Source organism: Schistocerca cancellata, chromosome 7, assembly GCF_023864275.1.
Source record: "Schistocerca cancellata isolate TAMUIC-IGC-003103 chromosome 7, iqSchCanc2.1, whole genome shotgun sequence".
Lineage (NCBI taxonomy): Eukaryota > Metazoa > Arthropoda > Insecta > Orthoptera > Acrididae > Schistocerca > Schistocerca cancellata.
The window spans coordinates 295,648,429-295,675,337 of NC_064632.1; the positions used below are offsets into that span (position 1 = coordinate 295,648,429).

Genomic DNA, 26,909 nt, shown 5'->3' on the forward strand with positions numbered 1-26,909 from the left:
TTATAAGCAATCTGTGTGCGCCACAAACTTTATTGAGATAAATTTATTGAGGGTTTGATATGCAGTTGAGGTCACCCTACAGTAAATAAACATTTATATTTATTATAATCACTGACACAACTCAGCACAAATGTAACCTAAGAGTCAATACATACGGCTCACTAACTGGACAAGATGGCGGGGCAGACTGAGGGGACGGGGATTAGATTAAGTACTTCGGCTCGCCACCTGCCAGAGTCGGGGTTACTTGCCAGTATATGTGGTTCGTGCGTTGCCGACATGACCTGTCCATGTCCTTTCATGTTGTGGGCTTTGATTGAAAGCCAGCAGCCTTTACCTTTGTGTCGCCGCCGATCTGAAGCTTTGATCTGTGCCAGCTCAACTCCTTTCCTTCTTCAGTTGGTTGGCTGACAGACTAATCTCTCCATGTAGAGGCTGTCTGGTGGCTGGCGTAGTGACATTGTCTGTGGGCAGAGTGCTTACTGTCAGCAGTGATTGGCTTGTAGGGGCAAAGGCAATGTAATATTTGGAGCTCATGCGAGGGGTACACAAACGGACGTTTATAGATTCAAGCACCAGACCATACGTAAACCCATCGCACAGGCAACGGAAAATGAGAACGTCACAAATGATAGAAATTGAATCGAATGCAACGATCAGACTCTAACGGTAGAAAATTGAGTCGACATTAGCCTGACATGCCTCTAGAAGGCAAAGTTAGAAGGCTTTGTACGAAGCAGCATGCAAATAACATCTTATCAGGCATCTTTGGGTCTTCCTGTCACTGATCGATCGTTAATTATCGTCGCTCACCGTCTTCTTGTGGGTGCCCCTGCTCGGCTGTTTTGTTCATTCTCCCTCACTCTGTCCTTCAAGGCGCTGAATTTCCCGTCGTAATTGGTGGGCTTAATTTGCAGTCTCACCCAATGAACGACCGGCACTGTGTAAAGTCTTCGTACAGGGTGGCAAAATTTCCGAACTTGTGAGTAGAAAAATCCCTCACACTCAGTGGCGGCTGGCATATGATATGGAACCTCCAAAATTAGTTAGTTTCATGTTATATAGTGTTGAGTGGTACTTAGGATAAGTAAATAAGTTAGTGAAATCAAAGTGAAGTAGAAATTAGAAAATAAATGAAAAACTTGGTTTAGTTTAGAAGAATTACATACTGGCAAACAGCGGGCAGAGCAGAAGAGACAATGAGCGTGAATTCAGCAAGTTCAGAAGCTATCGCCATCCCCACATAAGCGGACGCTGTCGATTCAGCCGTCAGGGCATCGCCCGACCGGCTCACGTGTTTCTCAGTTGTCACATGTGAGCAATGGCCCTCGCCTACATTCCAAGAACCAATGACCGACGTTAAGAAGATTCTTCGAGAAGCTTTTCAACGTGACAGAAGAAGCAATGACCGGCTCACGTGTTTCTCAGTCGTCACATGTGATCAAAGGCCCTCGCCTACATTCCAAGAGCCAATGACCGACGTTAAGAAGATTCTTCGAGAAGCTTTTCAACGTGACAGAAGAGGCAATGACCGGCTCACGTGTTTCTCAGTCGTCACATGTGATCAAAGGCCCTCGCCTACATTCCAAGAGCCAATGACCGACGTTAAGAAGATTCTTCGAGAAGCTTTTCAATGTGACAGAAGAGGCAATGACCGTGAAGTCGTTCACTTCCAGTAAACTGAAGTGAATAAATACGCGAGACGCAGTGGGCTCGACAGACGAAGAAAAGAAGAAGAGTAGCAGTAGTTTTCAGTCAGTTTCGGTGCTGAAGACCGTCATGCAAGAGGAGACTACATCATGCACAGACGCACCAAGTCCGCCGCTGTAATGGAATACCAAGCAGCAGCCTCGGCACCAGAAGACAGAAGTTAAAAGGTATTTGAAGTCTGATTTTTACGTACCCGGGTGACTCGTGAGGACGGGAAGGAGACGGCCTCACATCAGCAGTCACCTGTGAGCTGAAATGAAGATCTGACAGCCGAAGACTGGCAAGCGGGAGTCCGTTGTTCGAGTCCGGGGCACTGGCCTTCCCCCGCCGCGCCGCTCCGCTAGCCAATGCACAACACACGCGGCCGCTTAGAGAAGAGAAACACTGGGACGCCACATCCAAGGTATCACCATCCGATGTACGACTACGCTCTCAATAATTAAACGGGCCACCGCACGACGCGCGTCTCCAGTCAACTGGGCGAGACGGCGACACGAGATACACACCGCCAGGTGTAATCAGACGCCGCCGCTGCCGCTGCAGAAGGCTTCGCAAGCGACACAGCTGCCGCTCTCCGAGCCAGAACATCCAGTAAGAAACAGTTGTACAAAACTTTCAACAAAAGTTATCTGATGTAAAAATGCTGTTTCATTCTACCTCACACCCGAGCCAAGGAAGAACCCACCCTGCCCACATGTTGTTAAGAGAGAAAAATTAATTTATTTAGGATTTTCACCCTGACATAATGCTTTAGAATTAAATGCCCATTGAAGTAATGCTCATCCTGACAACTGACTAGCAGCAAAAGAGAAAACCCAGTTACAATAGATCATTTAAAAGATTCTTTCATCGAAATAATGTGGAACGGATCATTGTTAAGTGTTAACGTGACTAGTGTTAACATTCAGGAGCACATTAGTTTTTAATCCTACTCATGCCACTACACCTAACAACAACTGTTTTCCTTTTTTTTCTTTCTTAGGCTACCAGTTTTTAAATAGAAACTCGCGCATGAAATACAAGGAGTTGTCCAGGGGTATGATTTTATGTTAGATTTAAAACTTATTTTGTTTCTTGTCACAGATATTTCGGTGTAGAGAAAACGACTAAAAATTTTTTTTATTGACATCTCTATTCTTCTCGTCGCCCTTAGGTACATCTGCATCATTACTCTGCAATTTACAGTTAAGTGCCTGGCAGAGCATCCCTGGAACCACGTCCAGACTGTTTATCTACCGTTCCACTCTCTAAAATGGTTCAAATGGCCCTGAGCACTATGAGGTCATCAGTCCCCTAGAACTTAGAACTACTTAAAGCTAACTAACCTAAGGACATCACAAACATCCATGCCCGAAGCAAGATTCGAACCTGCGACCGTAGCGGTCGCGCGGTTCCAAACTGTAGCGCCTAGAACCGCCCCGCCACCCCGGCCGGCCCCACTCTCTAACAGCGCGTGGGAAAAATGATCCCTCCATCTTTCCTGTACAGGGTCTGATTTCTCTTATTTTATTATGATGATCACTTCTCCCTACGTTTTTACCAGACAATAAAATATTTGACATTCAGAGGAGAAGGTTAGTAACTGAAAGTTCATGAAAATATCTCGCTGCAACGAAAAACGCCTTTGTTTTAAAGATTTCCATCGCAATTTTGGACTATTTCGATGTCCTTCGTCAATCCTATATAATAAGGATCCCACACTACAAAGCACTAGTCTAGCAGGTGACGCACAAGCGTAGTGTAGACGGTCTCTTTACTAGAGCTGTTCGATCTTGTTTCCCCCAATAAAACTCAGTCTTCGGTTTCCCTTCCCCACAACGTTATCTGTGTGATAGTTCAAACCTAATTTGTTCGTAGGTATTTAGTTGAACTGTTGGCGATTAAATTTGTGAGATCTATCGTGTGATCGAAAGTCATTGGATTTCTTTTTTTATTCATGCGGATGACCACGTACTTCGCATTATTGAGAGACAATTGCCACTTTTAGTACCATTCAGATACCGTGTCTATGTCATTAGCAATTTTTATCACATTACTACACGGTAAAGACAGCATCGTCCGAAAAAATCTAAGGGGGCTGCTTGCATTATCTCCTTAATCTTCCCTGGGGAACGCTGGTTATCCATTCTGTTTTACTCGATGATTCTCCGTCGGTTACTACATAGTGTGACCTGTCTGAGAGCAGATCTCGGATCCATGCGCAGAAATGAAACGATACACCAAAGGCACGCAATTTGATTAGAAGTCTCTTGTGAGGAACAGTGTCAAAAGCTATCTGGAAATCTAGAAAAATGTAACCAATTTGAGTTCCACTGTCGACAGCACTAGCCGTGTTCCACAAGAATCCGTGCTGACTATGTATCAATAGACCGTTACCATAGAGGTAATTCATAGTGTTCGCACACAGTATATGTTTGAAAATTCTACTGTAAATCGACTTTAGTGATATGGGTCCGTAATTCAGTGGATTACTCCTGTTTCCTTTCTTGAGTATTGGTGTGACCTGTGCAGCTTCCCAGTCTTTTGGTACGGATCTTTCGTTAAGCAAGCGGCTGTATATGACTTCTAAGTATGGGCTATTGTAACAGCACATTCAGAAAAGAATCTTATTGGTATGCTGTCTGGACTGGAAGGCTTGACTTTATTAAATGCTTTAAGCTGGTTCGCTGCACCCGGGGTATTTACTTCTAAGTTACTAATGTTGGCAGGTGTTTTAGATTAGAACTCTGGAATATTTACTTCGTCTTATTCGTGAAAGAACTTCTGAAACTGTGTTTAATAACTCCGCTCTAGTGACGCTGTCATCGGTAATATTACCATTGGAGTCGCGCAGTGAAAGTATTGATTTTGTCTTGCCACTGGTACACTTTACAATACGGCCAGAATCTCTTTGGATTTTCTGCAACATTTCGAGACAGAGTTTTATTGTGGAAGCTCTTAAAAGCATCTTGCATTGAAGTCCACGCTAAGTTTGAAGCTTCAGTAAACCATCACCAATCTTGCAGATTTTGTGTTGTTTTAACTTTGGCATGCTTCTTCGTTTCTTGTGCAATAGTGTTCTGACCTATTTCGTGTACCATGGGTAATCAGCACGATCTTTCATTGACTTATTTGATGCAGATCTTTCAATTCCCTCAGATACTATTCCTCTGAATTTAATCCACGTCTAGTCTACGCTTATATAGTTAGTTGGGACGCAGTGGAGGCTGTCTCTTAGAAAGGGGTTAAGCAAAGTTTCGCTACTTTTTTAAATGGATATATTTTTGTGATTACTCTGATGAATTTGGATATTGCGGTGGTGATCTTGTGATCACTAATCTCTGTATGCGTTATGATGCACCCAATTTCTCAGGATTATTTGTTGCTAATAAGTCTAGAACGTTTTCGAAAACGTTTACACTTCAAATGGGTTGCTGAACTAATCGCTCAAAATAACGGAAAAAGCATTTACTACAATTTATGGCGATGTTTAAATAGGCGTTTTCGCCAAAAGATACGAGGGTAGATTGAAGTCACCACCAACTATAACTGCATGAGCGCGGTACATATTTGTGATGAGACTCGAGTTTTCTTTGACAGTTTAACAAATGTATCATGTGAGTCCCGTGGTCGGTAAAATGAACCAATTATTAATTTATTCCGGTTATCAAGTATAACGCCAACTATACCAACTCACACAAACAATGTACTTCAGTTTCGATGAGATATAAAACTACTTATAACAGCAACAATGACGCTGCCACCAACTGTATTGAATCTATCATTTCTAAACACTTACAGGCCCTCTGTACAAATTTCAGCTGAACTGATGTCCGGCTTTAGCCACCTTTTGGGACCTGAAACGATTTAAGCTTCAGTGTTTTGTTTTAGCGCTTGGTGCTCTGGTTCTTTTAGAACAGAACTACGACAGTTCACTTCTACAATACCGACTGTTGCTACCGCCCCTCCTGTGTCCATCTGCATGCTTTGAATCTGATGCCCTTTCTGCATTTTCCCTTGGCCCTCCAACCCAAAAACGGCCCACTCCATTTCACACAGCGCCCACTACTAGAATGCCCACCTCCTCCGTATCATGGACTCCTCACTCATTAAGCGGAACCCAAAACCGCTGGACCCTATGGTGCACGTCGAGAAATCTTCAACCTACACGGTCGCAGAACTGGCTGAACCCGTTCACTCGGCTCTGTATCTGGTACTACAGATGGTAAACTCTGTCTTCATCTCGCAAGCAAGAGTGGCAGTCTTTACAACTTCAGCTCGCCACCCAAAACCAGAGAGTATCTCTTCTTATCCAGAGCGATACACATCGTTAATGCCGACTTCAGCCATGGGGGCACCCTGTGCTCTTCATTGAATCTGGAAGCACTCGCTCCACTCGTCTCAGTATGCACACAGAGAACACACTGGATTTCTTTTCCTCCTTGGCAGCTATATCCCTGATGGGCCTCATTACACGCCTAACATACGAGCTCCCAACTACCAGTAAGTCTACCCACTGTGAATGTCCAGATCTTGGGGGGCGAGAGGCTTCCTGTGGTACAGGGTGAGTGACTGCATCTGATTTGGGGTCTTAGTCAGCCACAGACAGTGCCCGAAACCTGCTTACCAGATGAACCTGGGATGCCATTGTATCAGGTCACTGGAAAGTCTTTCACTGCCTGTCATACCTTGAAACCACCTCCCATTCAACTACAGGTGAGGGTTCGTGGAGGCAATACCCGGTGTGGCCACAGCAGTGGACTGGTTGGAGGACATGGGGACGTGTTGGACTTACCTTGCATCGCCACGTCCTGCCCCCTTCCCCCCTCCACAGTGTTGCCCGTTGGTAACAGCCCAAAGCTGCGTGAACAAAGCCAGCACCACCTCGATCAGCGAGAGAATGGTCACGAACTCTGCTCGCTTCTGAACACAGCAATCACAGACACCATATATACTAAAATCGGAGGAACCATCGAATAAACTGTGATTAAGACGCGGAACTCACAAACCAAATGCTGCGCTTTGAAGTACTGCTGCCTAGACGGAAATGCTGACCAACTAACGAGTTCTACAGTTGTAACCGACTAGTCACACAAAAACAATCGCCTGAAGCAAAACAGACGGCGGGTATATACATTACACCGTAATTAAAACGAGACCTGCGTCTACTACAAACACAAATACGCAAGAAATTTGAGATTTCAAATTAAAATGCACCCAATAAATGAAACTGTACGTCGCTGCTTGTTATTAGAGCCTCGTTGCCAGTTATAAACGAAATGCGGTGCTCTGAAGTGCTGCTAGCTGGGTGGGAGCTCTTGACCAAATTGATATATGTGTTTACAATAAATAAGGATGGAAAAATTTAAAAATATTTAAAGCGATTTATTTTGTAAATGAAATTAATTACACCAATTTACAAGGCGTAACACTTAAAATAGTTAAACAAATACAAAGTGTTCGTAAAATAAGTAAATTCTATGGACACTCATATTAAAAATGTATATAAGCTAGCGTTAACGTTCAGATCAAAGTTGGCTGACAGAAAGTTTGTTAAATTACATCTACATCATAAATTTTTACTGAACGTTCTTTTGTTTACGTTGTTTAGTATATAAAACATCTGAAAATATAACTGACACACAGAATATAGTTATTGGTAGGATACATTCTCTTGTGATTATCCTTTTGGAGAGAACTCAAGAAAATGTGTAGTATGTATACTCTGATCACGTTAAATAATAAATTTTTCAAAACAATTTTAGATGCAACTGTCAGTCGACTAATATCGATATGCGTATGTTGGAAATGTGGATATCTTTATGCCTTTTGAAATGAATTATTTTATATGTGTATTACGTACAAGTTCTTTTCGTTTTTGTAAACGACTGCACTACTACAAGGGTATGTCGCTGTAAAAGTCAAGGATTTTGATTGGATAACTGGCTTGGTGCATTCTTTGGTGACAGGAGGAGAATGCGGGGAGGCTATAGACGTTAAAATTAATAATGTAGTAAATTGTGTGTCGAAATATTATGAAAGTGGTGTGGTGTTCATTTGCATGCAACTATTAAGTTGGCTCTGAAATTCTGAAGTCTAGTAAGCAAGAATTTCCGGACTTACACTGTGAAGTTTTGTGAACCATGGCTGCTGCTGCAACAACGCGTCTGGAAAGCGTCATATTGGTTAATATTTAAATACTTTGTCAAAGATGTGAAGAAGTTGTATGGGATTATTGATCACCACTGTTTCGTCGACGCAACTACGATAATTTGTATAGTACACTTATAAATGTAAGGAGCAACAGTCATAATAGTGCAAGTGTGAATCTAAAAATTGTTGGAGTATTACAGATCGTAATTAACACTGAATTGACTTTAATCTTTTTTTTTTTTTTTTTTTTTTTTTTTTTTGTCACCAGTCTTCTGACTGGTTTGATGTGGGCCTCCACGAATTCCTCTCCTATGCTAACTTCATCTCAGAGTAGCACATGCAACCTACTTCCTCTATTATTTGCTGGATGTATTCCAATCTCTGTCTTCGTCTACAGTTTTTGCACTTCGTGACCATCAATCCTGATGTTAAGTTTCTCGCTGTTCTCATTTCTACTACTTCTCATTACCTCCGTCTGTCTTAGATTTACTGTCAATCCATACTCTGTACTCATTAGACTGTTTAATCCGTTCAGCAGATCATGTAATTCTTCTTCACTTTCACTCAGGATAGCAATGTCATCAGCGAATCGTATCATTGATATCCTTTCACCTTGAATATTAATTCCACTCCTGAACCTTTCTTCTATCTCCATCATTGCTTCCTCGAGGTACAGATTGAACAGTAGGGAAGAAAGGATACATCCTTGTCTCACACCCTTTTTAATACGAGAACTTCATTCTTGGTCGTCCACTCTTATTATACCCTGTTGGATGTTGTACATACTGTATATGACCCGTCTCTCCCTATAACTTACCCCTACTTTTTTCAGAATTTCGAACATCTTGCACCATTATACATTGTAGAACGTGTTTTCCTGGTTGACAGATCCTATGAACGTGTCTTGATGTTTCTTTAGTGTTACTTCCATTATTAACCGTAATGTCAGAACTGCCTCTCTCGTGTCTTTACCTTTCCTAAAGCAAAACTGATCGCCATCTAGCGCATCCACAATTTCCTTTCCATCGTTCTGTATATTATTCTTGCAAGCAACTTGGATGCATGAGCTGTTAAGCTGATTGTGCGATAATTCTCGCACTTCACAGCTCTTGCCATTTTCGGAACTGTATGGATGATGTTGAAGCAAGTGGAAGCTGAAAGCAAGGTGAAACTACAGCCGTAATTTTTCCCGAGGGCATGCAGCCTTACTGTATGATTAAATGATGATGGCGTCCTCTTGGGTAAAATATTCCGGAGGTAAAATAGTCCCCCATTCGGATCTCCGGGCGGGGACTACTCAAGAGGACGTCGTTATCAGGAGAAAGAAAACTGGTGTTCTACAGATCAGAGCGTGGAATGTCATATCCCTTAATCAGGCATGTAGGTTAGAAAATGTAAAAAGGGAAATGGATAGGTTAAAGTTAGATATACTGGGTAAAAAGGAAAATGGATAGGTTAAAGTTAGATATAGTGGGAATTAGTGAAGTTCGGTGGCAGGAGGAACAAGACTTTTGGTCAGGTGAATACAAGGTTATAAATACAAAATCAAATAGGGGTAATGCAGGAGTAGGTTTAATAATAAATAAAAAAATTGTTCAAATGGCTCTGAACACTATGGGACTCAACTGCTGTGGTCATAAGTCCCCTAGAACTTAGAACTACTAAAACCTAACTAACCTAAGGACATCACACACATCCATGCCCGAGGCAGGATTCGAACCTGCGATCGTAGCGGTCGTGCGGTTCCAGACTGTAGCGCCTTTAACCGCTCGGCCGTCTCCGGCCGGCATTAATAAAAAAAAAAAAATAGGAGTGCGGGTAAGCTACTACAAATAGCACAGTGAACGCATTATTGTGGCCAAGATAGACACGAAGCCCACACCTACTACAGTAGTACAAGTTTATGTGACAACTAGCTCTGCAGATGACGAAGAAATGGATGAAATCTAAGATGAGATAAAAGAAATTATTCAGGTAATGAAGGGACACGAAAATTTAATAGCCGTGGGTGACTGGAATTCGACAGTAGGAAAAGGAAGAGAAGGAAACATAGTAGGTGAATGTGGATTGGGGTTAAGAAATGAAAGAGGAAGCCGCCTGGTAGAATTTTGCACAGACCATAACTTAATCATAGCTAACACTTGGTTCAAGAACCAGAAAAGAATGTTGTATACATGGACGAAGCCTGGAGATACTGAAAGGTGTCAGATATATTATATAATGGTAAGACAGAGATTTAGGATCCAGGTTTTAAACTGTAAGACGTTTTCAGGGGCAGATGTGGACTCTGACCACACAATATTGGCTATGAAATGTAGATTAAATCTGAAGAAACTGCAAAAAATGTGGGAATTTAAGGAGATGGGACGTGGATAAACTGACAGAACCAGAGGTTGTAGAGTGTTTCTGAGAGAACATTAGGGAACGATTGACAAGAATGGGGGAAATAAATACAGTAGAAGAAGAATGGGTAGCTTTGAGAGATGAGATAGTGAAGGCAGCAAAGGAGCAAGTAGGTAAAAAGACGAGAGCTAATAGAAATCCTTAGGTAACAGAAGAGATACTGAATTTAATTGATGAAAGGAAAAAATACAAAAATGCAGTAAACGAAGCAGGCAAAAAGCAATACAAACGTCTCAAAAATGAGATCGGCAGGAAGTGCAAAATGGCTAAGCAGGGATGGGTAGAGGACAAATGTAAGGGTGTAGAGGCGCATATCACTAGGCGTAAGATGGATACTGCCTACAGGAAAATTAAAGAGGCCTTTGGAGAAAAGAGAACTACTTGTATGAATATCAAGAGTTCAGGTGGAAACCCAAAGCAAAGAAGGGAAAGCAGAAAGGTGGAAGGAGTGTATAGAGTGTCTGTACAAGGGCGATGTACTTGAGGACAATATTATTGAAATGGAAGAGGATGTAGATGAAGATGAAATGGGAGATACGATACTGCGTGAAGAGTTTGACAGAGCACTGAAAGACCTGAGTCGAAACAATGTCCCGGGAGTAGACAACATTCCATTAGGACTACTGACAGCTTAGGGAGAACCAGTCCTGACAAAACACTGGTGAGCAAGATGCATGAGACAGGCGAAATTCCCTCAGACTTCAAGAAGAATGTAATAATTCCAATCCCAAAGAGAGCAGGTGTTGACAGATGTGAAAATTACCGAACTATCAGTTTAATAAGTCACAGCTGCAAAATACTAACGCGAATTCTTTACAGACGAATGGAAAAACTGATAGAAGCCGACCTCGGGGAAGATCAGTTTGGATTCCGTAGAAATGTTGGAACACATGAGGCAATACTGACCCTACGACTTATCTTAGAAGAAAGATTAAGGAAAGGCAAACCTATGTTTCTAGCATTTGTAGACTTAGAGAAAGCATTTGATAATGTTGACTGGAATACTCTCAAATTCTGAAGGCGGCATGAGTAAAATACAGGGAGCGAAAGGCTATTTACAATTTGTACAGAAACCAGATGGCAGTTATAAGAGTTGAGGGGCATGAAAGGGAAGCAGTGGTTGGGAAGGGAGTGAGACAGGGTTGTAGCTTCTACCCGATGTTATTCCATCTGTACATTGAGTAAGCAGTAAAGGAAACAATATAAAAATTCGGAGTAGGTATTAAAATCCACGGAGAAGAAATAAAAACCTTGAGGTTCGCCGATGACATTGTACTTCTGTCAGAGAGAGCAAAGGACTTGAAAGAGCAGTTGAACGGAATGGACAGTGTCTTGAAAGGAGGATATAAGATGAACATGAAAAAAACAAAACGAGGATAATGGTATGTAGTCGAATTAAGTCGGGGGATGCTGAGGGAATTAGATTAGGAAATGCGACACTTAAAGTAGTAAAGGAGTTTTGCTATTTGGGTAGCAAAATAACTGATGATGGTCGAAGTAGAGTGGATATAAAATGTAGACTGGCAATGGCAAGGAAAGCGTTTCTGAAGAAGAAAATTTTGTTAACAACTATTATAGATTTAAATCTCAGAAAGTCGCTTATGAAAGTATTTGTATGGAATGTAGCCATGTTTGGAAGTGAAACATGGACGATAAATAATTTGGACAAGAAGAGAATAGAAGCTTCCGAAATGTGGTGCTACAGAAGAATGCTGAAGAGGTGGCATTGAATAGAATTGGGGAGAAGAGGAGTTTTTGGCACAACTTGATAAGAAGAAGGGATCCGCTCGTAGGACATGTTCTGAGGCTTCAAGGGATCCCAAATTCATCATTGGAGGGCAGCGTGGAGGGTAAAAATCGTAGAGGGAGACCAAGAGATGAATATACCAAGTAGATTCGGAAGGATTTACGTTGCAGTAAGTACTGGGAGATGAAAAAGCTTGCACAAGATAGAGTAGCATGGAGAGCTGCATCTAACCAGTCTCAGGACTGAAGACCACAACAACAACAAGAACAACAATGAGCCCTGTGAAAGACGAAGTTGGGCTCAGATCGCCAGGAGTATATAAAATACCGTGTGGGTGTGGACAGTTCTATATCGGACACTCCGTACGTACTTTTCTTTTATTTCCCTCAGTGATCACAAGACATTTAATGTTTGGAATATCCCAAGGTGGTCATTACTCATCAAAACCGATAGTCTAAGGACCAAGTGTTTAGCAATCACTGACGGAATTAAAAGAAATTTATTCTAAACTTCCTGTGAGCCGTGGCTCCATTAAGTTAGTAGCGTGTTCTGCCTGCGACAGTAGCTATAGGGTAGTATCGGCTATCCCTCTTGCGGCACCGTTGCCAATATTTATGAGGAAGAGTTAGTATCTGTATCTTGTGCCCTCAGAAGCTCTTTTTTTTTCATTTATTGATTTTCGAGTCCCCCCCACCTGGGGAGGGGCGGGCTGACAGCAGCTTAATACGGTGCTCTACAGCCGAGAGAAAAGTTAAACAAACACTGGTGAGGGAACTAACAATATAAAAAGGCCATAAAAAGGTAACTTTGTTAATAACTGTCAAATGGCGGAAAGTTGCGGAACTTAAAATACAAAATCACGGCGTTGACGATGCAGATGAAGACGTAGAGGAAGGAGACATTCACAATTAAAAATGACTGTGACAGTTTGGTTTCTGTTCGTACGAGATAAAAAACAACTAGCGACAGTATGGTGGCTGTTCGCAACACTGACAGGGGACGCACAACACTGAACACTCACTGAGGACAGCACTGTAGAGGCGACACGGCGACAGATGGGGGTTGGAGGGAGGACCCGGACCGGTGAAGGGGAAAAAGGGAGGGAGGAGATGAAAGGTGAAAAGGGAGGAGCCAATGGAGGGAGTGGACATGGAAAAAAAGGGGGGCGGGCGGACGCGAGAAGGAGTGGGAAAGGCAGTGGAGTGGAGAGCAAAAGGACTCGGGGGAGAGATCAAGAAGCTCTTTGCTTACCGATATGTATGTGGGTTCACTGGCCCGAGAAAGGACGCACCAAGTTTCAGGATTGGCGGTAGCGACAACATGCGGTCAAGAGGTCCGAGCAGCCGAACCCACGACATACGCAAGGGGGGCCTGCGCAAAGGAAGGATACAGGAGTACTTCACTGGGGTCGGTGTCGGCTGCAAGCAGCAGGCCGACATCCCGTCGGTTGGTTGGCAATGTCTGTGTCGGATGACCGCCGGTGGCCTGGCCGCCCCCTTCTACCTGGCTGTCATCGGCATCACTCAGTATCTGCTACGATGCACCGTGGTTCCATGGAGCTCCTTGCAGATAAAAGGGAGTAACGTTATGTAATACTCCTTGGTGATTGGTTTCATTGTCTACCCGAACTCCTAATTATTTTATGGTTTGTACCCGACCCTCAGAGTTTTACTCGGTCGGCTCCTTGGTCGTAAATATAGAGCGTAGTACTGTACTAGACACTAGTTGTTTGAAAATTTGTTCTGATATTATATTGCCCTTCCTTCCTAGTTCAGACCTCATCATAAAGGTTTTAATTAATCAGCTCTTGGTCGGAAATACAGTCGGAACAATTGTACCAAGGAATAGGTTGCCGTTAAACAAACAGGGGTCTTGTGGTTAGATTTAGATGTCAACCGGTTCAATTCCTTGATTGTAATTGTATTTGGGATAATCTGAACTACTTGTACTAAGCTGTGCGTTCCTGTCTTTTAAAGACCGGGTCATTATTGGTGTATTTTTAACTGGATCTTGTGGTTCCGCCGAGTAAGTTCTCTTGTAATAAGTGCTCATATGTAATGTTTTAGAACGTTCCTTCTGAGCGGCTTTCACAACTGAGAAGCAGTTTAACTTTTACCATAATAACAGCCGACTGTCACCAGGGCTGTAGTCAGAATAATACTGTCAAAAGGGACGGTTTGGGATCCAGTCGTACCTTGTTGCTGATTGAAATGAAAAGGTTGCTCACTTTGAAGGAAGCCTTGTTGTTGTTGTTGTTGTGATCTTCAGTCCTGAGACTGGTTTGATGCAGCTCTCCATGCTACTCTATCCTGTGCAAGCTGCTTCATCTCGCAGTAAGTACTGCAGCCTACATCCTTCTGAATCTGCTTAGTGTATTCATCTCTTGGTCTCCCTCTACGATTTTTACCCTCCACGCTGCCCTCCAATACTAAATTTGGGATCCCTTGATGTCTCAGAACATGTCCTACAAACCGATCCCTTCTTCTAGTTAAATTGTGCCACAAACTCCTCTTCTCCCCATTTCTATTCAATACCTCCCCATTAGTTATGTGAGCTACCAATCTAATCTTCAGCATTCTTCTGTAGCACCACATTTAGAAAGCTTCTATTCTCTTCTTGTCCAAATCATTTATCGTCCATGTTTCACTTCCAAACATGGCTACACTCCATACAAATACTTTCATAAGCGACTTTCTGAGATTTAAATCTATAATCGTTGTTAACAAAATTTTCTTCTTCAGAAACGCTTTGCTTGCCATTGCCAGTCTACATTTTATATCCACTCTACTTCGACCATAATCAGTTATTTTGCTCCCCAAATAGTAAAACTCCTTTACTACTTTAAGTGTCGCATTTTCTAATCTAATTCCCTCAGCATCCCCCGACTTAATTCGACTACATTCCATTATCCTCGTTTTGATTTTGTTGATGTTCATCTTATATCGAACCATACAGTAAAGCTGCATGCCCTCGGGAAAAATTACGGCTGTAGTTTCCCCTTGCTTTCAGTCGTTCGCAGTACCAGCACAGCAAGGCCGTTTTGGTTAGTGTTACAAGGCCAGATCAGTCAATCATCCAGACTGTTGCCCCTGCAACTACTGAAAAGGCTGCTGCCCCTCTTCAGGAACAACACGTTTGTCTGGCCTCTCAACAGATACCCCTCCGTTGTGGTTGCACCTACGGTACGGCTATCTGTATCGCTGAGGCACGCAAGCCTCCCGACCAACGGCAAGGTCTATGGCTAATGGGCATGGGGAGGGTGGGGGGGAGGTGGGGGGAAGGAAGCCTTATCATTGTCATAATTGTTTCCTAATTTGTTTAACCTTTAAGCACAGGCGCGCATCTTAACACTGAACCTTTTGACATTCAGTTTCCAAATGAAAAAAATATTTGCCATTTCTTTGACTAACTCAAACACTTTTGTCATCTATATTACTTATGTTTTCATGTGTTGCAGAAGAGTATTTAATGAGAGAACCTGTCTCCAGCGGTGTAATAAACACCGCTGTTTCACCGGATAACGTGCGGGTTGCAGGTGCGGGCCCTTGTAATTATTGTCATGTTGTTCTTGTTTTAATTTCTCTTGTAAAAGCTTATTCATTTCACAAATTTGTTAATTTGTAAAGAAAACAAACTTATAATTATGTATTGTTGTGAACAGAAAGTTAGATTGGTGGGTCCTCCCTTCCACGTTTTTCTTATTACCAGTAAATACCACGTATCATCCTGCGTCACTGTTCCATTACGCGGCTATGATGCAGCTCTCCAAGTATCAATCTCAATAACAGCTCGATCCAACTTTCAAAAATCCTCGAGAAAATCAGCTTTGAAGTTGCCCAAACGATTTTCATTTGCTAAAGCTATGATGATATTTCTTTGGGACTTGTGGTTTTATAGGCAGCACTAAATTAACACATAATTTTCATTGTTTATGTAAGTTACATGTGAACTGAGGGAAAACGCGACACTGGAGAGCGCCTCTATAAGGACAGAGCTAACAGAATCTGTTATCTGCAAGTGTTTCAAAACTTTACAGTACGCGTTCCAAGCAGCTGTGGGATGCTCCGCAGGTAATTCTATTAGTATGAGAGTCGGATCAGTGGCATGGGATCTCTCTTGCGGCAACCGTCTTCACCGTAGACAAGTAATAGCCAAGCGTATACTGTAAAATTGTAAATAGACGCAGATAACAAACACCGTTAACTCTCTCCGTATTGAGGCGTTTTCAGTACCTCTTTTCCCTCAAATCACATGCAGTTTTCATAAAAAAGAGATGTTATGCATGTGTTAATTAGCATTATATTTGATGGATTTTGTATCTAAATGCCGGCCGGTGTGGCCGAGCGGTTCTAGGCGCTACAGTCTGGAACCGCGCGATCGCTACGGTCGCAGGTTCGAATCCTGCCGCGGGCATGGATGTGTGTGATGTCCTAAGGTTAGTTAGGTTTAAGTAGTTCTAAGTTCTAGGGGACTGATGACCTCAGATGTTAAGTCCCATAGTGCTCAGAGCCATTTGAACCATTTTTTGTATCTAAATGACGAAGGTATTTACCGGAATGGAAAAAAATTAGTGTCTGGAACGAAACTGGAACCAGCGGTACTATGAATACCAGTCTGGAGCGCTAGCGAAAGTGCTACATGGGCCACTGGAAAATAGTTTTAACTTTAGTGAATTGGAGTCATTCGGAGAGTTTAAAAGTCGATTTTCTCGAGAATTTTCGAGGGTTCCATCGGACTGCTTTGAGACATTGATATTCAATTCTGAACTTCATGTACAATATATAAAGTTCAAAAGAATTAGGAGAACAAGTTTGTCAACGTACGATATATTAAATCTATTTTGATACAGGTGGTACCTGTGGCATTATTGCATGGCTTGAAATCTTCGCTTTCGGTGTAGGCAACAGTTAAAATCATTCGCTGTCTATTGACTGTGTGATGCATTACAGCGTCAGGTGATCCCTCAGAAGGAAGTGAATACCTGTGTCCAGTGTTTTCTTGTCAGGTACACATATGGCAGTTGTCATTTGTGGACGTAGCAGTACTCAACCAAGCGCATGCAATATGACACGTTAATGCAGATCAAGTTGCAAGGGCGGTCTCATTGATCCAAAAAGGATGGACTTTCGGTCGCGTTGCTGCAGTTGTCAGCACCTCTCCATGTATCATCCTTATATTGTGGACAGTACATAAGGCGAGGGACGATGTCGCCGACGCATTACAACCGCACGTGAAGACCGATATTTGCCCATCTCTGCATTGTGGCGTCGTACGGATACCGCCAGAACACTGCAAAACGATCTCAGAAGGGCCACTGGAGCCGCTGCTTTCGATCGGACAGTAATGAACAGGTTACGAGAAAGGACCTTACAACCCAGACGACCTGTTCGAGTACCCCGCTTGACACGACAATATCTTGCAGCTCTCCCTCAGTTCTTCCGTTCCCATGCCAACTGGCAGCTTCGTCACTGTGCAGCGGCGCGGTTGCTTTCGTCTTTACTAACTGCACCTTCCTCTGAACTCGTTGCAACAGATCACCGGTAGTAAAGCGGAGCAGAAACCTACCGTCCTGCAACTCGCACCAGGCTCCATACAATGTAACTATTCCAAGAATCGGAAAAAGGTCTTAATTTTGAATGAAAGGTGGAAATACTGGCGAAACTTCGGTATATTCCGAACTTTGATAATGTACACGTTCACCGCCAAGCACGTGCTAATCTTAACATAGTCATGCACAAACCCTTTCATTCACGTTGATAAGTTCATGGTGCCGTGCTAATCTGAACACAATCATGCACAAACCCTTTCATTAGTAAGTTTATGGTAACGTATTTCCCGAAATCTGAACAGCTATTAACCACGGATTGTTCTTAAATGAAAATGCTCGCTATACTATTAAGTTTATCGGTGTCTGATGCACTCAAGTTTTTAGTCACCGATCTGCTCAATATGCCACCCGAAATTACTGTCTTTTCTCTAAAACACACACCGGAATAAATATGCCTTCACTTAAAACACTTTTGAAACATGTAGCGCAACTGAAATAAGCAAATTATAACTTCCTTCGGAGCTCATTCTACACACGACCGCACCAATGAAAGGCTGGACTCCGACTCCTTTCTATACTTCCAAGAGAAAAGACGCGCGAGGAATACTCAGTTCTGATTGGTCAGTTTTCTTTAAAGCCAATAGAAAAACATTATTCTAGAGCGTTAGTCCGCGCTTTTCATGATTAACCAGTCAACAAATAACACACTTTCGAACAGTACTTTTTCCCGAAGTAAATATTTAACATTCAGATATTTTCTTTATATTTTACATTAATGATTTTCATTTGCACTCGAATTAGCTTTCCTTTTACCATTAACGTACTTGACATATTATGATACAAAATTCCCCGTCGTGCATTCACACTGTCTTAAAACTTTCTCACTCTAGCTCGTACAGCGTTCATCAGTAGAACAATGGACTACTTATTTACTTCAGATCACATTCACGCCTCATTCCCGCTACTAAAAGCATGTACAAATCTGAACAAACACAAATAAACAAAAATGCCTTCGAGAAATAAACCGACCATTTCACAAAACATTGTCTTGACCTGTTTCTTGAATGTCTCTGTCCGTTACTGTCCTCTAGCAGATGAAAATTAGAACTACATGCTCGACTGAATCCGCTTCAGACCATCTGTCATCTGTCACTGCACGCATGAGTCATTCTCCCGATACACAGGCTCTAGACAGGAACGATATAAGGCGCCACGTCTAAACTGGAGGAATGTATTATTTGCAAACGAATCCAGATATCCTCTGGCCAAAGGCGATGGCCGTGTTCGTTTGTAGAGACGCCGTGGTGAGCGGTGCTTGTCAAATGTTGTCCAGGAAATCGACAGTATTTGCAAGGTTCCGTGACCTTGTTTGGAGGCTTCAGTGTTGACAGCCATACCGATCTCGTCGCTGTCCACGGACACCTTACTGCCAGGCAGTTCACTGAACACATCCTGTTGGGTCATGTGGTGGCTGCTGCATACGGTGGTGGCCCTGAATTCCTTGTAATGCCGGGGCCCATGTGGTGGGAGTCAGCAGGGGGAGGGTCTTGCGAAGCCTGGGCGTTGAAGTATTGGAATGGCCGATGGAGAGCTGCGACCTAAACCCCGTGGTGCTTAAGAGGGATATGCTTGACAGACGTGTTCGTGGTCGTCGCGTTCAACCACAGACTTTTCAAAAACTCTCGTGGGAACTAATACCACAAGGTAACCTCCGTAGACTTATACGGAGCTTGCCACATAGGTGTTAGGCGCTGATAAACGCTCATGGAGTGCATACGTGTTACTGAAGCTCTCAAAGTCTAATGAAAGGCTCCTAGGATGACGGGATGAATGATTGTTTTCGCTCTGTTTTATACATCTGTCGGACATTTCAGTTATTTTTATGTAAACGATCAAGAATGAAATGATTCTTTATTTTGTACTTAATTTGTGAAAGATAAAAATATAATTTGGAAATATGCCCAGCGCTTAATTATTGTTCAGTCGAATACGGCATACGCCCAAAGTCCTGTTCCCCGAATTCTTTTGTACAGAATAGATATAAAAAAGATTACAAAAATCTGATTACCATGTGTTCACCTTGAACACTATGTAGCGAATAAGTCATTGGTCCGGAATGAGATTTTCACTCTGCAGCAGAGTGTGCGCTGATATGAAACTTCCTGGCAGATTAAAACTGTGTGCCGGACCGAGACTCTAAGTCGGGACCTTTGCCTTTCGTGGGAAAGTATTCTACAATCTGAGCTATCCAAGCACGACTCACGCCCCGTCCTCACAGCTTTACTTCCGCCAGGTTCGTAGGATAGCTTCTGTGAAGTTTGGAAAGTAGGAGACGAGGTATTGGCGGAAGTAAAGCTGTGAGGAGGGGGCGTGAGTCGTGCTTGGATAGCTCAGATTGTAGTGTACTTGCCTACGAAAGGCAAACGTCCCGAGTTCGAGTCTCGGTCCGGCACACAATTTTAAACTGCCGGGAAGTTTCAAGTAATTGGTCACTCCTCTCTACACGGGAGCTAAAATACTTTATGGACCATCCAATATTTTCGCCGTTTAACATTCTTTGATAACTTGTATTGTACTTTTGACTCTGAAGCAGCAAGTTGTGTTACAGAAACTATTTTTAATACGTAATCGATGTACTAGTGTACTTATTTTTGACTGTATATGATTGATTGTAATAATAATGAAATTATTGTAAATTGCTGGGTAATAGCCAAGGGAACTTCACTGAAATATATAGATAGCAACGACAAAATGGTAGTAGCTGCGCCGTTGTTTATCTTTGCGTATGGAGAGTCTCTGTCGCGTTGGAAGCAGAGAGGAAGCAGGGCAGCCTGAGTTATGAAAGAGTGCGGAAGTGTTTGTTGGGCGTTTCCGCCAACGCGGTGTGCAGGTATGCACGTGCCGGTGTAGACAAGCCTGATTCGTTAACCTGCTAGTATTGAGAGCACGATAGGAGGGACAAGTGGAGGAAGCTGCAATTGTAACTATTGCCTGTCTGTCCCATAATTATCCGTGACACTGGAGACGACAGGGGGTTCTTGAACAACAACAACAGCAGCAGCAGCAGCACCAACGGCGCATAAGCATTGTCGTCGGTTAGATTCTTCATCGTACGCACAGCAACAACATCGTAAGACTGTTAAGTGAAAATCTATAAACTTATGTAGGCATTTTCCAGTAAAATTTCTTTCACAAAGTACGAATAACTTGATTAATATCCTGCAATAGTAAAAACTTGTAGGGCACCTGTGCTGTCATTGTCCTCAGACATTATTACCAAGCAGGGTCCCTTTTCCTTTCCATGCAAGCAGCGAGTGTCATAAGAATTTGAAACTTGATTAAATATTAACTGCCCGTTCTGTGTGTTTGCTAATGACCACTTTCAGTCTAAGTTTTCTGCCTCATTCTTGTATTGCGTGGCAGAGGCTAAATTGCAGTGGCAAAACTAATAACTAAAGATAAAGCACAAATTAAGAGTGCACAATTTCATTTATTCCGTATTTAGCTTAACGAGTGACTAATGCTGGCTTGGTATGTATTTTATTGTTGTTATATTAAAAGTAAAACCAATTGCTCATTTGCATAAGTAAATTCAGTTCAATCTTTCAATAACCAAAAGTAAATTGTTTACCGTTTTCTAAATTTTGCATTACTTTACACTGAGGTTGCTGAAAATAATGTTTTTTTACATAACCGGTAACTCAATTTAATTTTGCTTTCAATTTTTTTTCAGAATAAGTAACTGCGGTCTCGGTGCTTTCTGATTCATTTATTTTCTCGTGAACTGTTGTGCTGTTGAGAAGCGTGACTACATTCTGTTGCCACGCCATTGATTATTTGGTTAAATTTCTTTGTCATTACCTTTCTCAATATGCTGAAGATTCATTGCCCTAGCGGGCTGGCGACCGTTTAATTATCCCCTTTTCAGTTAATCAGTGTTCTCTTTATGTTATCAGTGATTTTTATAGTAAATATTACGTGGTACCTCCCCCCCCCCCCCCCCGTTCGTGTGCGATAGCACTATACTCCACTCAATACAAAATTATCGTCAGTATTTAGCTAAAGTTTAAAATAGATTCTTCTTTCAGAAGAGTCTGTTGTACACTTTCCTCCAACTAATCGGCGTTATTTTCCTTCGGTAACGATAGCCTTACTGTAAAATTTCATCAGGCGTATGCGATCTCGGTCAGTAATATCGCATTCCAGTAGGCCGATTATGAATGGTCTGGTTACAACTTCAGATGAGATTATAGTACGCCACGACTTACCAACCATTACAACTGACGTACTCTGGTATCGAGCTGAAGTACCTTAGAAAGGCTTACCTGTATCTCTCATCCAAGGTGAGTGGAGCCGAATTAGCGCCAGTATTGCAGACGGAGGTGGCAGATCTGTGTACTAAATTTCGCACCCTGTACAAACCGCAAATGACAAACAAATGTTCAATTTACGGATGTTCATCCTATTGCATGGATGAGGGACTACAGCTGATGATGTATATGAGAAAAAGTACCACCACAGCTATATCTGGAGAATGCTTTTGTTGTATCCCATGACTAAGTTTCGGTGGAACATTACCACCATCCTCAGGCCTCTACACTGCAAAAAGAGTATTAGAATTCTTTGGCGCACTTATTGCGGAGACAAAGCGAGTACAGACTCATGAAGTAACACGGATTTCACAATAAATGCGTCAAGGAATTGTAATACTCTTTCGGTAATGGAGGGGCCTGAGAACGGCGGTAATGTGCCGCCGAAACTAATCCTGTGAGACAATCAAGACATTTTCAAGATACAGCTATGGTAGCAATTTTTCTCATACAAACAAAAGTAATTGCTTATTCTTGCTGCTATACTGTATATTCGGGATAAGTAAACTTTCGTTATTTGCTTAATTCCTGGTGTTGCAATTTTGACGGTGATCAACAATGTAGCTCTGCTTTTTGTATTTATTTGCACTCAAACTATAATTTTGCCACTAAAAATTGTGAAGGGTAGGAAGCAAGGTAGAGGTTATTTCGGTGAGCACATTTTATCCAATAGAAATACTTTATTGCTCTAAAATCTGGAACAGCTTTCAAATACTGCTATGTACAACATCGATAGAGAGCTATGGCGAACATTCATGAGAGGCGCGTAACGCTATAACAGACAGGAAGGTAACGGAGAATAACGGCTCTTCAACGGCGGGGACGTCGCGCTTGCCTCACGCGAGAGCGGCGGCGAGCAGCAGAGGCAGCTGTACCAGGGGCCACCAGCTGCCCGCACACCGCTGGCCGCCCGCCGCTCCGGTAGACTCACCTGCAACACACCGAGGCCAGAGGCTGGCTAGTCCCGTGGCCGTATGGAGAAAATGCGAGGACATATGTGAAATTTATTGCGTAATGAAATATGCGCATTTAAGGTTTTTGCCTTAACCCTCTAAGTGTCAAAGCGCCCAGCAAATATAACACTGAAGTACACGTCAGTACGTACTCTTAGGGAATAATTGTTCGCAATTTGTTTGAAGAACATTGTGGTCAATTTGAGTGAATGGTTTGGTCACCCAAAACCCTCAAGTGAATCACACAAAACATTTACGGGTCATAATCGAGAGGTCTGTTCGTGCACAAAATCCTGCACTCGCAACACTGGCGCAATTAGGTTCCTTTAATTTACGTCTATCGTCACAAACTTCTTGTTAACAGATTACCGTTTTCGGTCTGCAATGACCATCATCAGATCTGTTTTATAAAAACAAAGTCCTAATGTACTGAAGCCATAGTGGCATCGTCAAATGTTAAATATGTTGATATGTATTTGACGATCCCCCCACGAACCATGGACCTTGCCGTTGGTGGGGAGGCTTGCGTCCCTAAACGATACAGATAGCCGTACTGCAGGTGCAACCACAACGGAGGAGTATCTGTTGAGAGGCCAGACAAATGTGTGGTTCCTGAAGAGGGGCAGCAGCCTTTTCAGTAGTTGCAGGGGAAACAGTCTGAATGATTGACTGATCTGGCCCTGTAACACTAAGCAAAAAGGCCTTGCTGTTGTGGTACTCCGAACGGCTGAAAGCAAGGGGAAACTACAGCCGTAATTTTTCCCGAGGGCATGCGGCTTTACTGTGTGATTAAATGATGATGGCGTCCTCTTGGGTAAAATATTCCAGAGGTAAAATAGTCCCCCATTCGGATCTCCGGGCGGGGAATACTCAAGAGGATGTCGTATAAAATATTCCGGAGGTAAAATAGTCCCCCATTCGGATCTCCGGGCGGGGAATACTCAAGAGGATGTCGTTATCAGGAGAAAGAAAACTGGCATTCTACGGGTCGGAGCGTGGAATGTCAGATCCCTTAATCGGGCAGGTAGGTTAGAAAATTTAAAAAGGGAAGTGGATAGGTTAATGTTAGATATAGTGGGAATTAGTGAAGATCGGTGGCACGAGGAACAAGACTTATGGTCAGGTGAATACAGGGTTATAAATACAAAATCAAAGAGGGGTAATGCAGGAGTAGGTTTAATAATGAATAAAAAAAAAATAGGAGTGCGGGTAAGCTACTACAAACAGCATAATGAACGCATTATTCTTGCCAAGATAGACACAAAGCCCAAACCTACTACAGTAGTACAAGTTTATATGCCAACTAGCTCTGCAGATGATGAATAAATTGATGAAATGTAAGATGAGATAACAGAAATTATTCAGGTAGTGAAGGGAGAGGAAAATTTAATAGTCACGGGTGACTGGAATTCGACAGTAGGAAAAGGAAGAGAAGGAAACATAGTAGGTGAATATGGATTGCGGCTAAGAAATGAAAGAGGAAGCCGCCTGGTAGAATTTTGCACAGAGCATAACTTAACCATAGCTAACACTTGGTTCAAGAATCATGAAAGAATGTTGTATACATGGAAGATCCCTGGAGATACTAAAAGGTTTCAGATAGATTATATAATGGTAAGACAGAGAGTTAGGAACCAGATTTTAAATTGTAAGACATTTCCAGGGGCAGATGTCGACTCTGATCACAATCTATTGGTTATGAACTGTAGATTAGAACTGAAGAAACTGCAAAAACGTGGGAATTTAAGGAGATGGGACTTGGATAAACTGAAAGAACCAGAGGTTGTACAGAGTTTCAGGGAGAGCATAAGGGAACAAGTGACAGGGATGGGGGAAAGAAATACAGTAGAAGAAGAATGGGTAGCTTTGAGGAATGAAATAGTGAAGTCAGCAGACGATCAAGTAGGTAAAAAGACGAGGGCTAATAGAAATCCTTGGGTAACAGAAGAGATACTGAATTTAATTGATGAAAGGAGAAAAATACAAAAATGCAGTAAGTGAAGCAGGCGAAAAGGAATACAAACGCCTCAAAAATGAGGTCGACAGGAAGTGCAAAATGGCTAAGCAGGGATGGCTAGAGGACAAATGTAAGGAAGTAGAGGCTTATCTGCCTAGGGGTAAGATAGATACTGCCTACAGGAAAATTAAAGAGATCTTTGGAGAAAAGAGAACCACTTGCATGAATATCAAGAGCTCAGATGGAAATGCAGTGCTAAGCAAAGAGGGGAAAGCAGAAAGGTGGAAGGAGTATATAGAGGGTCTATACAGAGGCGATGTTCTTGAGGACAATACTATGGAAATGCAAGAGGAGGTAGATGAAGGTGAAAGGGGAAATATGATACTGCGTGAAGAGTTTGACAGAGCACTGAAAGACCTGAGTCGAAACAAGGCACCGGTAGTAGACAACATTCCATTAGAACTACTGACAGCCTTGGGAGAGCCAGTCCTGACAAAACTCTACCATCTAGTGAGAAGGATGTATGAGACAGGCGAAATTCCCTCAGACTTCAAGAAAATATAATAATTCCAATCCCAAAGAAAGCAGGTTTTCACATATGTGAAAATTACCGAACTATCAGTTTAATAAGATGCAAAATACTAACGCGAATTCTTTACAAACGAATGTAAAAACTGGTAGAAGCCGACCACGGGGAAGATCATTTTGGATTCCATAGAAATGTTGAAACACGTGAGACAATACTAATCCTACGACTTATCTTAGAAGAAAGATTAAGGAAAGGCAAACCTACGTTTCTAGCATTTGTAGACTTAGAGAAAGCTTTTGACAATGTTGACTGGAATACTCTCTTTCAAATTCTAAAGGTGGCAGGGGTAAAATACAGGGAGCGAAAGGCTATTTACAATTTGTACAGAAGTTAGATGGCAGTTATAAGAGTTGAGGGACATGAAAGGGAAGCAGTGGTTTGAAAGGGAGTGAGACAGGGTTGTAGCCTCTCCCCGATGCTATTCAATCTGTATATTTAGCAAGCGGTAAAGGAAACAAAAGAAAAGTTCGGAGTAAGTATTAAAATCCATGGGGAAGAAATAAAAACTTTGAGGTTCGCCGATGACATTGTAATTCTGTCAGAGACAGCAAAAGACTTGGAAGAGCAGTTGAACTGAATGGACACTGTCTTGAAAGGAGGGTATAAGATGAACATCAACAAAAACAAAATGAAGATAATAGAATGTACTCGAATTAAATCGGGTGATGCTGCGGGAATTAGATTAGGAAATGAGACACTTAAAGTAGTAAAGGAGTTTTGCTATTTGGGAAGCAAAATAACTGATGATGGATGAAGTAGAGAGGATATAAAATGTAGACTGGCAATGGCAAGGAAAGCGTTTCTGAGGAAGAGAAATTTGTTAACATCGAGTATAGATTTGTCAGGAAGTCGTTCTGAAAGTATTTTTATGGAGTGTAGCCATGTATGGAAGTGAAACATGGACGATAAATAGTTTAGACAAGAAGAGAATAGAAGCTTTCGAAATGTGGTGCTACATAAGAATGCTGAAGATGAGATGGGTAGATCACAACTGATGAGGAGGTATTGAATAGAATTGGGGAGAAGAGGAGTTTGTGGCACAACGTGAGTAGAAGAAGGGATCGTTTGGTAGGACATGTTCTGAGACATCAAGGTATCACCAATTTAGTATTGGATGGCAGCGTGGAGGTATAAATCGTAGAGGGAGACCAAGAGATGAATACACTAGGCATATTCAGAAGGATGTACGTTGCAGTTGATACTTGGAGATGAAGAAGCTTGCATAGGATAGAGTGGCATGGAGAGCTGCATCAAACCAGTGTCAATACTGAAGACCACAGCAACAACAACAACAATGTATGCTTTGGGAATAATTGTTCGCAGTTTGTTTGAAGAACATTGTGGACAAGTTGAGTGAGTGGTTTGGCCACCTAGATCACCTGACATCAATCACACAGAACATTTATGGGTCATAGTTGAGAAGTCTGTTAGTGCACTGTCGCAATTATGGACGGCTACAGAAGTAGTACGGCGTAGTATTTCTACAGGGGACTTGTTGAG

At 42.3% G+C, this 26,909-nt stretch overlaps 1 protein-coding gene across 2 annotated transcripts in view; it reads right to left on the bottom strand.

The window, feature by feature from the left end:
- Positions 1-22,580: 22,580 nt before the first annotated feature.
- Positions 22,581-26,909, bottom strand: part of LOC126092479 (uncharacterized) — a 352,804-nt gene continuing 348,475 nt past the window's right edge. For both annotated transcript variants that reach the window (XM_049908099.1, XM_049908098.1), the window contains exon 6: positions 22,581-22,841. In XM_049908099.1, the coding sequence (XP_049764056.1) occupies positions 22,747-22,841 (95 nt within the window). In that variant the 3' untranslated portion in view covers positions 22,581-22,746. The remainder of the gene's footprint in view (positions 22,842-26,909) is intronic.